At 47.9% G+C, this 13,455-nt stretch overlaps 1 protein-coding gene across 1 annotated transcript; it reads left to right on the top strand.

The window, feature by feature from the left end:
- The first annotated feature begins 9,579 nt into the window (after nucleotides 1-9,579).
- Nucleotides 9,580-12,937, top strand: LOC119338041 (protein DETOXIFICATION 35-like). Its single transcript, XM_037610330.1, has 7 exons — nucleotides 9,580-9,907; nucleotides 10,019-10,644; nucleotides 10,764-10,820; nucleotides 10,948-11,186; nucleotides 11,285-11,403; nucleotides 11,523-11,609; nucleotides 12,599-12,937. Exons 1-7 carry the CDS (start codon nucleotides 9,671-9,673, stop codon nucleotides 12,671-12,673), a joined length of 1,440 nt encoding a protein of 479 aa, XP_037466227.1. The 5' UTR covers nucleotides 9,580-9,670; the 3' UTR covers nucleotides 12,674-12,937.
- The last annotated feature ends 518 nt before the right edge of the window (nucleotides 12,938-13,455 follow it).

Genomic DNA, 13,455 nt, shown 5'->3' on the forward strand with positions numbered 1-13,455 from the left:
GTCAGGATACCTCAAACTCATGATGTCTGAGAAGGAAGGGATGCAACACAATTTGACGAGAAGGCATTGCAAGATTCTCAGTAAATGAACTATGGAAGCAAGTTTCGAATCATGAGTTCATCATTAAACAAGGAGAAGATGAGGATGTGGCTGAGGGACTCAGCGACAGATTATCGAGAATTCCAACAAGATGGATTTCCACAATTATGTAAACCAGGAGATAACATTTGTCATATCAAATGATATAATGATGTATACTCGAGGAAAACATACACAATTAAACATTGGTTGAAAGGTGCGCCCGAAATATGGGTTGGGTTGCAAATGGCGATTCAATAATCAATAGTCTAAGAACGAACGACCGACCATTAACTTCAAAGCAATAGGGTTGCTAGAAGTGCAGAATCCAAACAGCACTGTTCACTTGTTGGTACCCCGATTGGAATCAACTTGAGGACCAAGAAAGAATGGTGATGGTGAGAAGTATCACTATACCAAGAATTCTTAAGAGGTGGTGAAATTCCCACGACATTCTTGACTAAAAGGTGGTAATACTCCAAGGTAAAGGAGAAGAAATACTGGATAGCAAGGATCTCAAGGTACAACACAAAACATGAACAAGTTTGTGTTGAAGGGAAAGCAAGAAAGTTGACGATGATAACACAAATCATCGAGGGGCAAGGATGGTATTTCTCATCATGAATACAATTGATATCCTGGAGGAACTCAGAATGTTGATGATGATCATAACAAATTTTGTCGAGAGGTTTCATGGAGATGTAATCGGTCATCGACGACATCAAGCAAAAGGAAGGGTGGAACGAAAAGTTATTGAAACCACAGATACGACACAAACTCGGAATCAAGCTTGTTGCTTGAGGTGAAACGGTAAGACAAGGAAGATCGACGTAAGCTTAGCTCATCATCGAAAGTTGTGCTTCAGAAAGAAGGACCAGATAGCACAGTTAAAAAGTTGCACGATAATGATATAGCCGATAAGGCTAGGAATGACTTGAAGGATTAAAATCATAAGCAACAAAAAATTACTTAAGAGTTATCGTACCAGAACAGGAATTGGTTCACATATCGGTGTTCTTGAGCGACTAACAACTCAGAACCCATGAAAAATTGGAATCGGTGAGAAATAATAGCTGATGAAAAACTCATAGATGCAACACAGTTCTTAGATATTCTCGAGATACCATAGGGTAATACTTGACAGTAAATCAAAGTAGAGGTTGGACTGGTGTATTGACTAGCAAAAGAAAAGTGCTTTAACTTGTCCTAGAAATGGGGTCAAATAAGAACAATCAAGGTCGGAACCACGGTTGCAAAGGATCAATTCACCGATACCAAGGGATATTATATCAAAGAAATAGTTATTATTACAAGAAGCTTCCATGATAGGATCTACATCGGGTCCATGGGCATGAACACAGAGGTTCAAGGTCGACTCCCACTTCTCCAAAGCACAACCTTACATTCACTTCTCGTTTTGATAAAGGCATTAGTGTTGAAAGTTTTACCTGGTGAAATACCACATGAGTATGACTCATGAAAACTTCCGAGTTCACACATATTAAGGAAGGCATAGGTTCAACCCATAAGGGAATCTTAGGAACATATACCACAAACTACAGGAGCAAATAACTCCAGCTCGGAAGAAGAGCATGGTTGGCCAAATCGGAGAATATGATTTACGAATTGCATTACGTATCATAGAAAGAACTTCTTGAGGTTTTGTATATGAAGGACACTGTCGGATGATAATTCAACAAAGGATCTGACGGTCCATAATAGGGCTGATGTGAGCATCGGCACACAACAGAGGAAGAAAATAGTGCAAGGACATTGGATTATAGAAACAACTGACTAATTCAAAGCTTAATGCAAAGAATTTTATGATTTCCAAATTAAGGGATCAGAAGCAATCGTTCTTATCAAAAATGAATAAGGTCGATAGACTTAGAAGCACAACCGATCAAGGCATTGATTGGTCTAGAACCAGCTCATGTTTAAAATGACATCTGAGCCGGAAGAATGTCTATGATTTGATTAAGGATTGCGAGCATACGCAAAATAATAAATCAAGGGGATCAAAATGATAGTAACAAAGGATGTCAATGGAGATTGCTAGAAATATGGAATTAACCATAGTACCGAAAGGCAAGGAATTCAAGAGAAATAGGCTCCTAAGGATTTTTAGAAAACTAAATAGTATCCTAAAGAATTTTGTGAAACACAAAAACAACTAGGAATGAAGATATTCTCGATAAGTGTGAGAATTTATGTGTCGGTGTAATCATGCGGAAAAGAGCTGCAAGGCAGTAAGCACGAAGGATTCTCGGAATAGTGGGAAGTAGTTCAGGGTATCTTGTAGTAACAAGAGTAATCGAGAATGAAGGTAAGGGTGGCAAGTATAAGTAGTTATCCATAGGGATGTCTTGGTGGTAGGGTTGCAAACCCGATGAGGACAAGTTCTCGAAAGAACATCACAGAGTATCTTCAGAATCTTCTGGTGCAGCAGGCGATCATCTGGAGTGAGGGGCTCTCCGGGAGAACTATTTTCGAGAACCTAAAGTTAGTCTTTTTTTAGCAAAATCATTTTACCTGAATAGAGGAGAGATTAAAGTCCCAGAGTATAGGTCGAGGAATAAAAGATCCTAATACCACCCAAATGGCGACGTGGGCCCATGGGCCGCACAACCATGTTAGTAAAACAGTTTTGTAATATCTAGACTCGACTTCGGCCAAAGAGTGTGGAAGGGGGATTCCTACAGGCAGTCGGCTCCGATACCAACTTGTGACGCCCCCAATTTAATCGTACACTAATCATGCACGCAAACGTGTACGATCAAGATCAGGGACTCACGGGAAGATATCACAACACAACTCTAAAACATAAATAAGTCATACAAGCATCATATTACAAGCCAGGGGCCTCGAGGGCTCGAATACAAGTGCTCGATCATAGACAAGTCAGCAGAAGCAACAATATCTGAGTACAGACATAAGTTAAACAAGTTTTCCTTAAGAAGGCTAGCACAAATTGGAATGCAGATCGAAAAAGGCGCAGGCCTCCTGCGTGGGATCCTCCTAACTACTCTTGGGCGTCGTCAGCGGGCTGCACGTAGTAGTAGGCACCTCCAGTGTAGTCGTCGTCGTCGACGGTGGCGTCTGGCTCCTGGGCTCCAACGTCTGGTGCGGCATCCGAGAAGAAGAGGAAAACAGGGGAAAAGAGGGAGCAAAGCAACCGTGAGTACTCATCCAAAGTACTCGCAAGCAAGGAGCTACACTACATATGCATGGGTATATGTGTAAGGAGGCAATATGAGGGGACTGAACTGCAGAATGCCAGAATAAGAGGGGGATAGCTAGTCCTATCAAAGACTACGCTTCTGGGAGCCTCCGTCTTGCAGCATGTAGAAGAGAGTAGACTGAAGTCCTCCAAGTAGCATCGCATAGCATAATCCTACCCGGCGATCCTCCCCTCGTTGCCCTGTGGAAAAGCAATCACCGGGTTGTCTATGGAACTTATCAGGGTGTGTTTTATTAAGTATCCGGTTCTAGTTGTCATAAGGTCAAGGTACAACTCCGGGTCGTCCTTTTACCGAGGGACACGGCTATTCGAATAGATAAACTTCCCTGCAGGGGTGCACCACATAACCCAACACGCTCGATACCATTTGGCCGGACACACTTTCCTGGGTCATGCCCGGCCTCAGAAGATCAACACGTCGCAGCCCCACCTAGGCACAACAGAGAGTTCAACACGCCGGTCTAAATCCTATGCGTGCAGGGTCTGGGCCCATCGCCCATTGCACACCTGCACATTGTGAGGGCTGCCGGAAGCAGACCTAGCCTCTCTTATACAAGAGTAGGCGTTCCAGTCCAATCCGGCGCGCGCCGCTCCGTCGCTGACGTCAAGAAGGCTTCGGCTGATACCACGACGTCGAGTGCCCATAACTGTTCCCACGTAGTTGGTTAGTGCGTATAGGCTAGTGGCCAGACTCAGATCAAATACCAAGATCTCGTTAAGCGTGTTATTATGAAGTAACCACGGACGCCGACCAGGGCCAGGCCCACCTCTCTCCTAGGTGGTCTCAACCTGCCTTGTCGCTCCGCCACAAAGTAACAGTCGGGGGCCGTCGGGAACCCAGGCCCACCTCTACCGGGATGGAGCCACCTGTCCTTTCAGCCCCTTATCCGAATCACTTGCAGGTACTCAACGAGCTGACCCGACTTTAGTCACCATCTGTATAGTATGTATATATGTATAGTATATACCCGTGATCACCTCCCAAGTGATCACGGCCCGATAATACAGCAAGGCAGACCGACAAGAATGTAGGGCCACAAATGATAAACTAGCATCCTATACTAAGTATTTGGGATTGCAGGTAAGGTATCAATAGATATAGCAACAATGTCAGGCTATGCAACAGAATAGGAGTAACCGAATAGTAACATGCTACACTACTCTAATGCAAGCAGTATAGAGAAGAATAGGTGATATCTGGTGATCAAGGGGGGGGGGCTTGCCTGGTTGCTCTGGCAAGGAGGGGTCATCAACACCGTAGTCGAACTGGGGGGTCGCCGGCAGTCTCGGGGTCTATCGAAAAGAAGTAACAGAGAGGAAATACAATAAATAACAGAGCAATCAAAGCATCGCAAAGCATAACAAGACAATACACGGTGTTCGATGTGCCCTAACGCGATAGTAGGTGATACCGGTCAAGGGGGGAAACATCCGGGAAAGTATCCCCGGTGTTTCGCGTTTTCGGACAAATGAACCAGAGGGGAAAAGTTGCGTGTTTGCTACGCTAGGGATGTGTGGCGGACGAATGGCCTGCGTATCCGGATTCGTCTCGTCGTTCTGAGTAACTTTCATGTACAAAGTTTTTCCATCCGAGCTACGGTTTATTTTATATTAATTTTTAGAAGATTTAATCATTTTTAGAATTAACAGAATTAACTAAATAAGAAAATGTAATTATGACGTCAGCATGATGTCAGGGTGATGTCAGCGGTCAGCTTTGACCGTTGACCAGTCAAACTGGCGGGGGGTCCCACATGTAATAGTCTGTTTAGTTAGCAGGCTAGTTAACAGAGTTAATTAGTTTACCTAATGATTAGGTTAGTCTAAACAGAATTAATTAAGTTAATTTAATTGGTTAATTAATTTATTAATATTTTATTTATTTATTTATGCTTGAAGATATCTTTTTTTTAATTCAAACAGGGGGCAAGGCCCATTGTTAGTGACTACCTAGGAGGGGGTTAGTGCTAATCTAACCCCCAATTAGCAGGGGCCTGCCTAATCTGGCAGAGGCGCAACCGGCAGGGACTACGCCCGCGCACAGACGGGGGCGCCGGCGCGGCAGGCCGGCCGGGAACGGCGGCGAGCGGCACGGCCCGGGAGCATGAGGGACAGGTGCGGGCTGCGCAACCGGAGGGGCGGGCACGAGCGGGGAGACACGGTGCGGTAAGAGGCACGCCGCGCACGAGAGCAGAGCTCTGGCGGTGGCGACGACGCAGGATAGGACGCGGTCTGGGCGGCCGGCGCGAGTGCGGGTGGTGGTGAGCGAGGCCATGGCCGAAGTGGCCGAAGCAGGGGAGGAGGAGGAGTTGTCGGGGCCTCACCACGGGGCCGTGGGGTCTAGCCAGCGGTGCTCGGGGAGGAAGACGGGGACGACGTTCCGGCGAGGAGAGGGATGAGGAGGCGAGGAGGCAGTCCGGCGGTGGACGACGTCGGGCGGCGGTTCGGTGATGGAGCGGTCGAAGACGATGGCGTCAGGCGAGGTGATCCCAGGCGACGGCGAGCGCTGGGTGTCGGGGCGCGTCGGGTGCTGGACGGCGCGGGCGCGCGGTGATGGGTGGGTGGTCCGGCGACGGGGTGTGGGCAGGGCGTCGCGAGAGAGAGGGGGGCGGTTTCATCCCCGATCCAGATCGGATCGAGGGAGGGAGGAGAGCGAAGTGGGGGGCGAGTGGGGGAGATATTTTCGGGGGAGTGCGGGGGTGTCGGTGGGGTTTTCCCCGAGTGGGGGGATATGGAGGAGGGCGTGGTGCGCCGGCTGGGCCGGCCTGATTGGCCCCGAGGCCATCTGGGCCGTGGCCCAGCGGGGTTCTCTTTTATCCTTTTTTTTATTTGTTTTACATTTTTGTTTTGTTTTGTGTTTTTATCCTTTTCTTTTTTTCTTTTCTGTTTTATTTATTTTAGTTAGCAAAACAGCTTTACCAAAATATAACCCCTACTCCTAAATTAGCATAATGACATAGGCCACCTACTCCAAAAAGTTTGGTTATTATAAAAAGTTTAACATTTGCTTAGCATTTAAAAGTATTTAAAATAATTGTTTTGCTGCTGTTTTACTTACTATAGTGCATTTAAATACTTTACAAAAGTGTGGTTTCTTCACCAATATTTAATATGGATTATTTGGCTCACTCCAAACATTTTAGTTTTAATATTTAAAAACTTTTATTGTTTGCTTGATTTTGAATTTGAATTCGAACCGTTCTCGGACTAACGCGAGATTAGCAACAGTAATCGAGGTGATGTGGCATCATTAGTAGAGTTTCACTGTAGCCTAATTATCCGGGCGTCACAGAACTTTCTGAAACCATTCCTGTGTCCGAACATAGTCATCCAATATATCGATCTTTACGTATCGACCATTTCGAGACTCCTCGTCATGTCCGTGATCATATCCCGGACTCTGAACTACCTTCGGTACATCAAAACACAAATACTCATAATACCGATCGTCACCAAACTTTAAGCAGGTGGACCCTACGGGTTCGAGAACTATGTAGACATGACCGAGACTCGTTTCTGGTCAATAACCAATAGCGGAACCTGGATGCTCATATTGGTTCCCACATATTCTACGAAGATCTTTATCGGTCAAACCGCATAACTACATACATTGTTCCCTTTGTCATCGGTATGTTACTTGCCCGAGATTCGATCGTCGGTATCTCAATAGCTAGTTCAATCTCGTTACCGGCAAGTCTCTTTACTCGTTATGTAATGCATCACCCCGTAACTAACTCATTAGTCACATTGCTTGCAAGGCTTATAGTGATGTGCATTATCGAGAGGGCCCACAGATACCTCCCCGACAATCGGAGTGAAAAATCCTAATCTCGAAATACACCAACTCAACAAGTACCTTCGGAGACACTTGTAGAGCTCCTTTATAATCACCCAGTTACGTTGTGATGTTTGGTAGCACACAAAGTATTCCTCCAGTAAACGGGAGTTGCATAATCTCATAGTCGTAGGAACATGTATAAGTCATGAAGAAAGCAATAGCAACATACTAAACCATCAAGTGCTAAGCTAACGTAATGGGTCAAGTCAATCACATCATTCTCCTAATGATGTGATCCCGTTAATCAAATGACAACTCATGTTATGGCTAGGAAACTCAACCATCTTTGATCAACGAGTTAGTCAAGTAGAGGCATACTAGTGACAATATGTTTGTCTATGTATTCACACATGTATTATGTTTCCGGTTAATACAATTCTAGCATGAATAATAAACATTTATCATGATATGAGGAAATAAATAATAACTTTATTATTGCCTCTAGGGCATATTTCCTTCACTCCTTGTGCGCGGGAAGCTTGAAGTAGACAAAGAAGTCTTCTGGGTCATGGCTCGTCATGCGCAACAGGTGGGGCGGGGAGCAGAGCTGCTCCTCGATGGCCCGGCCCACCGACATGGGGTTGGCCGCATGGCGGGCCGTCGAGGCCGTGACCAGCACGGCGTGCTTGCGAAAGAGGAACTCCTGCTGCTCGATGGCTGGCGTGCTGATCACCATCTTGAAGCTCGACCTGGAGTGGCGCGACGCGTCTGTGTGGAGCGCCTGACGGTCCATGGCAGTCATGGCAGGTGGCGACGGCGGGGGCGGCGGAGTCTACGAAGGAAAATGCAGCCGACCGTGAAAAGGGTCGCGCTGCGGATGACGGATCGGGCAGCCGGCGCGCCCCTTGCACTTGGGGTAGCGGGCACTCACGACCGTAGTGCCCCGACTGCTTGTAGATTATGAAGTGCAGCGGGTCGCGGCAATCTATCCTACGGTGGCTGGAGTTGAGGCACCGAAAATAGAGCATGTTGAAGCGGCTTAAGAAGGCCTCCTTCCCCCCACGGCCATTAATGGCGGAGCGCCGGCCAAATCGCTTGGCGGAGGGGCGCCCAGCGCCATTCGCCGCCTTAATGGTTGTGCGCCGGTCTTTCCGCGACTTGACCGTCATCCACCTATCTCCATCGCCCGAAGAGGGAAAGCGCGGCGCAGGGGACGGCATTACCACAATGGATTTCAGCTTGTTCTTCCCTAAACGAGGGGGCTCGGCTTGGACCGCAGAGGAAAACGCAGGAGCCGCCTTGGAGCACTCCCCCCGCAACAGAAATCGCGCCGGGAGCGCGGGACTGCCCGTAGCCGACGGCTGAGGCGGCTGGGAGTCCGGGACCTGCGACGGACCGGTGGATCTGGCCAGATCCGGCGCGGAAGCGGGGGTGCCCAGCCAGAGGCCCCGCTGGCAGTCGAGCGCGCCGAGCGATCCGAGCGGGCGGGGGAGGGCGCGAACGCATGGCCGCAGAGAGGTGGCGCCCCTGCCCGGGCGGGCAGAAACGGGGCTTGGTGGCCGCCGCGGCCGGAGTGGCCAGGGGCGCGAGGAGGAGAGGTCCGGTCACAAGAGCTCCGCCCTACCCCAAGGACAGAACTAAAGTCCGTCGGTCTTTAGCTGACATGTCATTAATAGATTATGTGGTTAACTCATATAATCTTTTTTCCGATTGATTGTGGGTTTTTCTCTTCTTTCTTTTGTGTCTTACATTTAGTTGGCACCCTGAACTACTCGACTTACTTTTTTTTCCACTAAATAGTACTCCCATTTAGTTGGTTGTGTGTATCATAATGATGTAGAGGCCGACTTCTCCCATTTTCAAAAACACGCACACACATAGAGGCTAAATTCCTAACGCACACAGGGAGTTTAGTTGATATATTAATGAGCTATTAACATCTTGTTCTTAATCTAATCATACAAGTTATGGTTGCCTCGTTCCGTGTTAAAACTTTCAAAAATGATGGTTCATGAGAGTTAGGAAGCATATGAGGCGTGCTTCCCAAGATATGCCGCTTCTCATTTTCTGAGCATTGAATCATTGCCAATTCGGACGGATGAAAATTGACAAAATTATATCTCTCGGGTCTATGACATGTACACCGGTTGCCTCACATTTTTATTTTGTTTTTAGTTGCATTGTCATTTTCATTCTTTCTTTTGCGGAGAACATTCGCAATTTAATTACAGTGACTTATGAGTGAGCTTGCCGGTATCCCTACTACTGGTTTGCATAGGGATGAACTTATAATATGCCATTTCCTCCTGCAAAAAAAGAAAGAAGACATTGTGGGGCCAGTCCCGTGGATTCATAACTGACATCGAGGTAGCCTAATCTCACGGACACAAACACGACACGAGGGCGAGGCCCTCCCGCCGTTCCTGCTACCTACCCAGTGAATCTTTACTCCTCGTTCATAGGCATAGATAGCCGAGGGCCGACGCAACCATCGACGCGGAAGCAGAGGACGCGCCCACCCCAGAGCCGCAGACCCCCAAACCGAACCCGGCCGAGGGAGGGAGGAGGGGGCGATGGGGTCCGTCGCCGACGACGCGGAGGAGGTGAGCACCGTGGGGGAGGCCTCGCGGATGGTGTGGGACGAGTCGAAGCGCCTCTGGGGCATCGGCACGCCCATCGCCATCGCCACGCTCAGCATGTACGCCGTCAGCTCCGTCACCACCATCTTCGTTGGCCACCTCGGCAACCTGCCCCTCGCCGCCGCGTCCATCGGCCTCTCCGTCTTCGGCACCTTCGCCCTCGGATTCCTGGTACGTGCGCTAACGCCAGCATCCATCTCCTCTTCTCTCCAGCACGGCGGCACCGCACTGCATAGTGCATACCATTGCTGTCTGCTGATAGTAATATCTAATATGTTGCAGCTCGGCATGGGGAGCGCGCTGGAGACGCTGTGCGGGCAGGCGTTCGGCGCCGGCCAGGTGGCCATGCTCGGCGTCTACCTGCAGCGCTCCTGGATCGTCCTCATCGGCGCCGCGCTCCTCATGGTGCCCTTCTACGTCTTCGCCGAGCCGCTGCTGCTCGCCCTCGGCCAGGACCCCGAAGTCGCGCGCGAGGCCGCCCGCTTCGCGCTCTACATCCTGCCCGGTGCCTTCTCCTTCGCCGTCAACTTCCCCACCGCCAAGTTCCTCCAGGCGCAGAGCAAGGTCCTCGTGCTCGCCTGGATCGGCATCGGCGGCCTCTGCTTCCACGTCGTGGTCACCTACCTCCTCGTCACCGTCCTCGGATGGGGCTACCCAGGCGCCGCCGTCGCCTACGACCTGTCGCTCTGGGCCATCGCGCTGGGCCAGTCGGCTTACATCATCGGCTGGTGCAAGGACGGCTGGAGGGGCTGGTCCATGGCGGCATTCAACGATATGTGGGCCTTCGTCAAGCTCTCGCTCGAGTCCGCCGTCATGCTCTGCCTTGAGATTTGGTACCTCGGCATGATCACCGTCCTCACCGGCGACCTCCAGGATGCGCAGATTGCCGTCGACTCGCTTGGCGTCTGGTACTTCTTACTACCAAAATTACAACCTGATAACATTCTCAACTCTCTTTCGAATATTCTGAACCAACTGAAGATACTATAGTACTTAGCTCACAGAATATTTGTGCCTTAATTTTCAGCATGAATATAAACGGATGGGAGGGTATGATCTTCATTGGCCTCAATGCTGCTATCAGGTCAGGCTAATTCAAATTTCAAAACTGTAGAATTAAACCGGTGATTCTTGTTTTCTTCAGGAAATCTTGAACGACTGAACTGAACTTATCAAATTTCACTTTCTAAACTATTATCACACGTTCTCAGTGTTCGAGTCTCCAATGAGCTGGGCTCTGGCCGTCCAAGGGCGGCGATGCACGCCGTCATCGTTGTCATCGGCGAGTCGTTGCTCATTGGGCTGGTATGCATGGCCCTCGTGTTGATCTTCAGAGATAACTTCGCAAGCATATACACTAGCGACGTGGAGCTCCGGCAGGCCGTCTCCAAGATTGCAGGACTGCTTGGCTTGACCATGGTGCTCAACAGCGTGCAACCTGTGCTTTCAGGTATGCTTCTCCCACTCGCAGCATGATAATTTTATTTTGTTCATGCCACCTCAACCTCATCTCTCGAGCTGACGACGTTGATCGGATGCATGATTCAGGGGTGGCCATTGGAGGAGGATGGCAAGGCCTTGTTGCATACATCAACCTTGGCTGCTACTACATTTTCGGATTGCCATTGGGATATCTCCTCGGCTACAAGTTCAATTATGGAGTTGGGGTAATTGATTATGTTGTTTAAATTGGAGCACTGCAAATTGCAAAATAGAAAATGAAGTATATTTATGCTATGATTCTGCGACATCGGTTGTGAATTTGAGACATTGGTTCTAATTTCAGGGGATTTGGGCTGGCATGCTTTGCGGGGTTGCACTTCAGACATTGATTTTACTCGTCATAGTGTGGAGAACAGATTGGAACGCAGAGGTATGAAATTCCTTCGCCCTTCCAAATTCCACCATCTTTTTCATTTTGTGATGAACACAACTTTTAAAAAGTCAACTGGAGGATGCTAGTTCGTCTTTATAATAACTAAGTATTCATAGGCACCAATTTAATAACTCAATGTTAGTTCATCCTTATAATAGCTAGATGTTCATTAGGAATCAATTTAATAACTTTGGATATAGGAACAGAGGGCATAAAACCTTTCCAATCTTGAGTAAGCACTTATCATTTTTTTTCTTTGAAAAGGTGGACCAACCCTGGCATCTGCATCGGTTGATGCACACAGTCATATAATATTAGTTATTCAACAATGCCTAGCAAAGCCTATCAACGATGTCGAACGAATCAACTTTTAAAAAAGACCAAGGCCATCCATAGAAGGACCCACCTCACAACAACATCTCCCCAAACCTACAACAGAGCCTATGGCATGTGTTCAAACAACGAACAAAAACACTACCCCTAGAGGAAGCCTTCAGTAAGGAATCACAACACACGCGTCGATGTCGACGGATCCAACCAAAGGTTGCATGTTGGGATTTCATCCTCTAATATGATGACCCGGAGTATGCGCATAATTGTCGTCGAATGATGATGACCTGGAGTACGCACATAATTGTCGTTGAATGATGATGACTCACATAATTGACATCAACCGTTCTACCGCTGATGATGACTCGCTAGTTGGATCCCGCTCTTGTGAGATCCCAAATACCACCCATGCCGCTACGGAAAACATCGGGAGCAGGAAGATGGCCTTGGTGCCCCGCTTCTAGACACTGTCACACCGCCTTCAGTACTCATCCATGAGGGAGATAGGGACACTCGACGTTGGGTTACAACCATATCATACGACTTATGACTTCTTTTTTCAATTGTTTGATTTCAGAAATATTTATGTAAACGCTATTTACATGGAAAATGTTGAGCTTTCCATCTTGCTCATCTCTCATACCCTACAATTGCAGGCTGCGCTAGCTTCAAGCCGCGTCCGAAAGTGGGGTGGCACCGAAGCAACCAAACCTCTCCTGGAAGAGAATTAGATCACATAAGCATTTGTTTATCTCCCTCTTTATTCTTTGACGCTGTTCGTCTTTGTACTGATCACACCATATACCATGGAAATTCTTCGAGTATCAGTAGGGTATGGAAACCAGGTTGAATAACTACTCATTTTTTTGAGCCTGAATAGTGGAAACCATAGGAGTATATGTCTTGCATCGTTATGAGCCTGAATAGTGTACGCATTTTTGTATGCGGGTGCCAGAAGTTTGTTCTATTATCTGAAAGAATTATCATGAGCGGAACCGAACTATTGCCTGCTAAAATGTTGCTTGTGTTTAAATAAGAAAAGGCACGGCAACGCTCTCCAATGGGCAGACCAAAAACGCAGTCACTTGGTAAAAAACAGACTTTTTAGGGTATTTCTTTTTGGAAAAAATGGCTTCAACGGCATACCAAACTTTTAGACTATAGGATTGAGAAATATGGGTCAGGATGGGAACGGGCCTATTGGATAAACCAGCAATTAGTATTCACTGAGGGCCAAAGGCCATTACATATACATGTGTGGTAAAGTGCAGGAAACCCCTTATACAATGGGGATGTACCGAAAAGGGATTATACACATCTAACACACACACACCCCCTCCCCCCCTCTCAAACTCATGGTGGATCAACAACACTGAATTTGGAGAGAAGAAAACTATGTTGCGCTCGAGTCTGTGCCTCCGTGAAGAACTCCGCCAACTGTAACTCAGAGGGCACATAGTGAAGAGCAAGAGTCTGATCTTGCACAGCAGCACACACAAAGTGGGCATCCACG

This window comes from Triticum dicoccoides, chromosome 7B (genome assembly GCF_002162155.2).
Source record: "Triticum dicoccoides isolate Atlit2015 ecotype Zavitan chromosome 7B, WEW_v2.0, whole genome shotgun sequence".
Taxonomy (NCBI): domain Eukaryota; kingdom Viridiplantae; phylum Streptophyta; class Magnoliopsida; order Poales; family Poaceae; genus Triticum; species Triticum dicoccoides.

What these genes read in the sequence shown, in the direction of transcription:
- LOC119338041 (XM_037610330.1), top strand. Translation starts at nt 9,671, where the DNA reads ATGGGGTCCGTCGCCGACGACGCGGAGGAGGTGAGCACCGTGGGGGAG. An exon ending in CCTTCGCCCTCGGATTCCTG is followed by an intron (nt 9,908 to 10,018) that starts GTACGTGCGCTA and finishes AATATGTTGCAG; the next exon opens with CTCGGCATGGGGAGCGCGCT. An exon ending in CGTGCAACCTGTGCTTTCAG is followed by an intron (nt 11,187 to 11,284) that starts GTATGCTTCTCC and finishes TGCATGATTCAG; the next exon opens with GGGTGGCCATTGGAGGAGGA.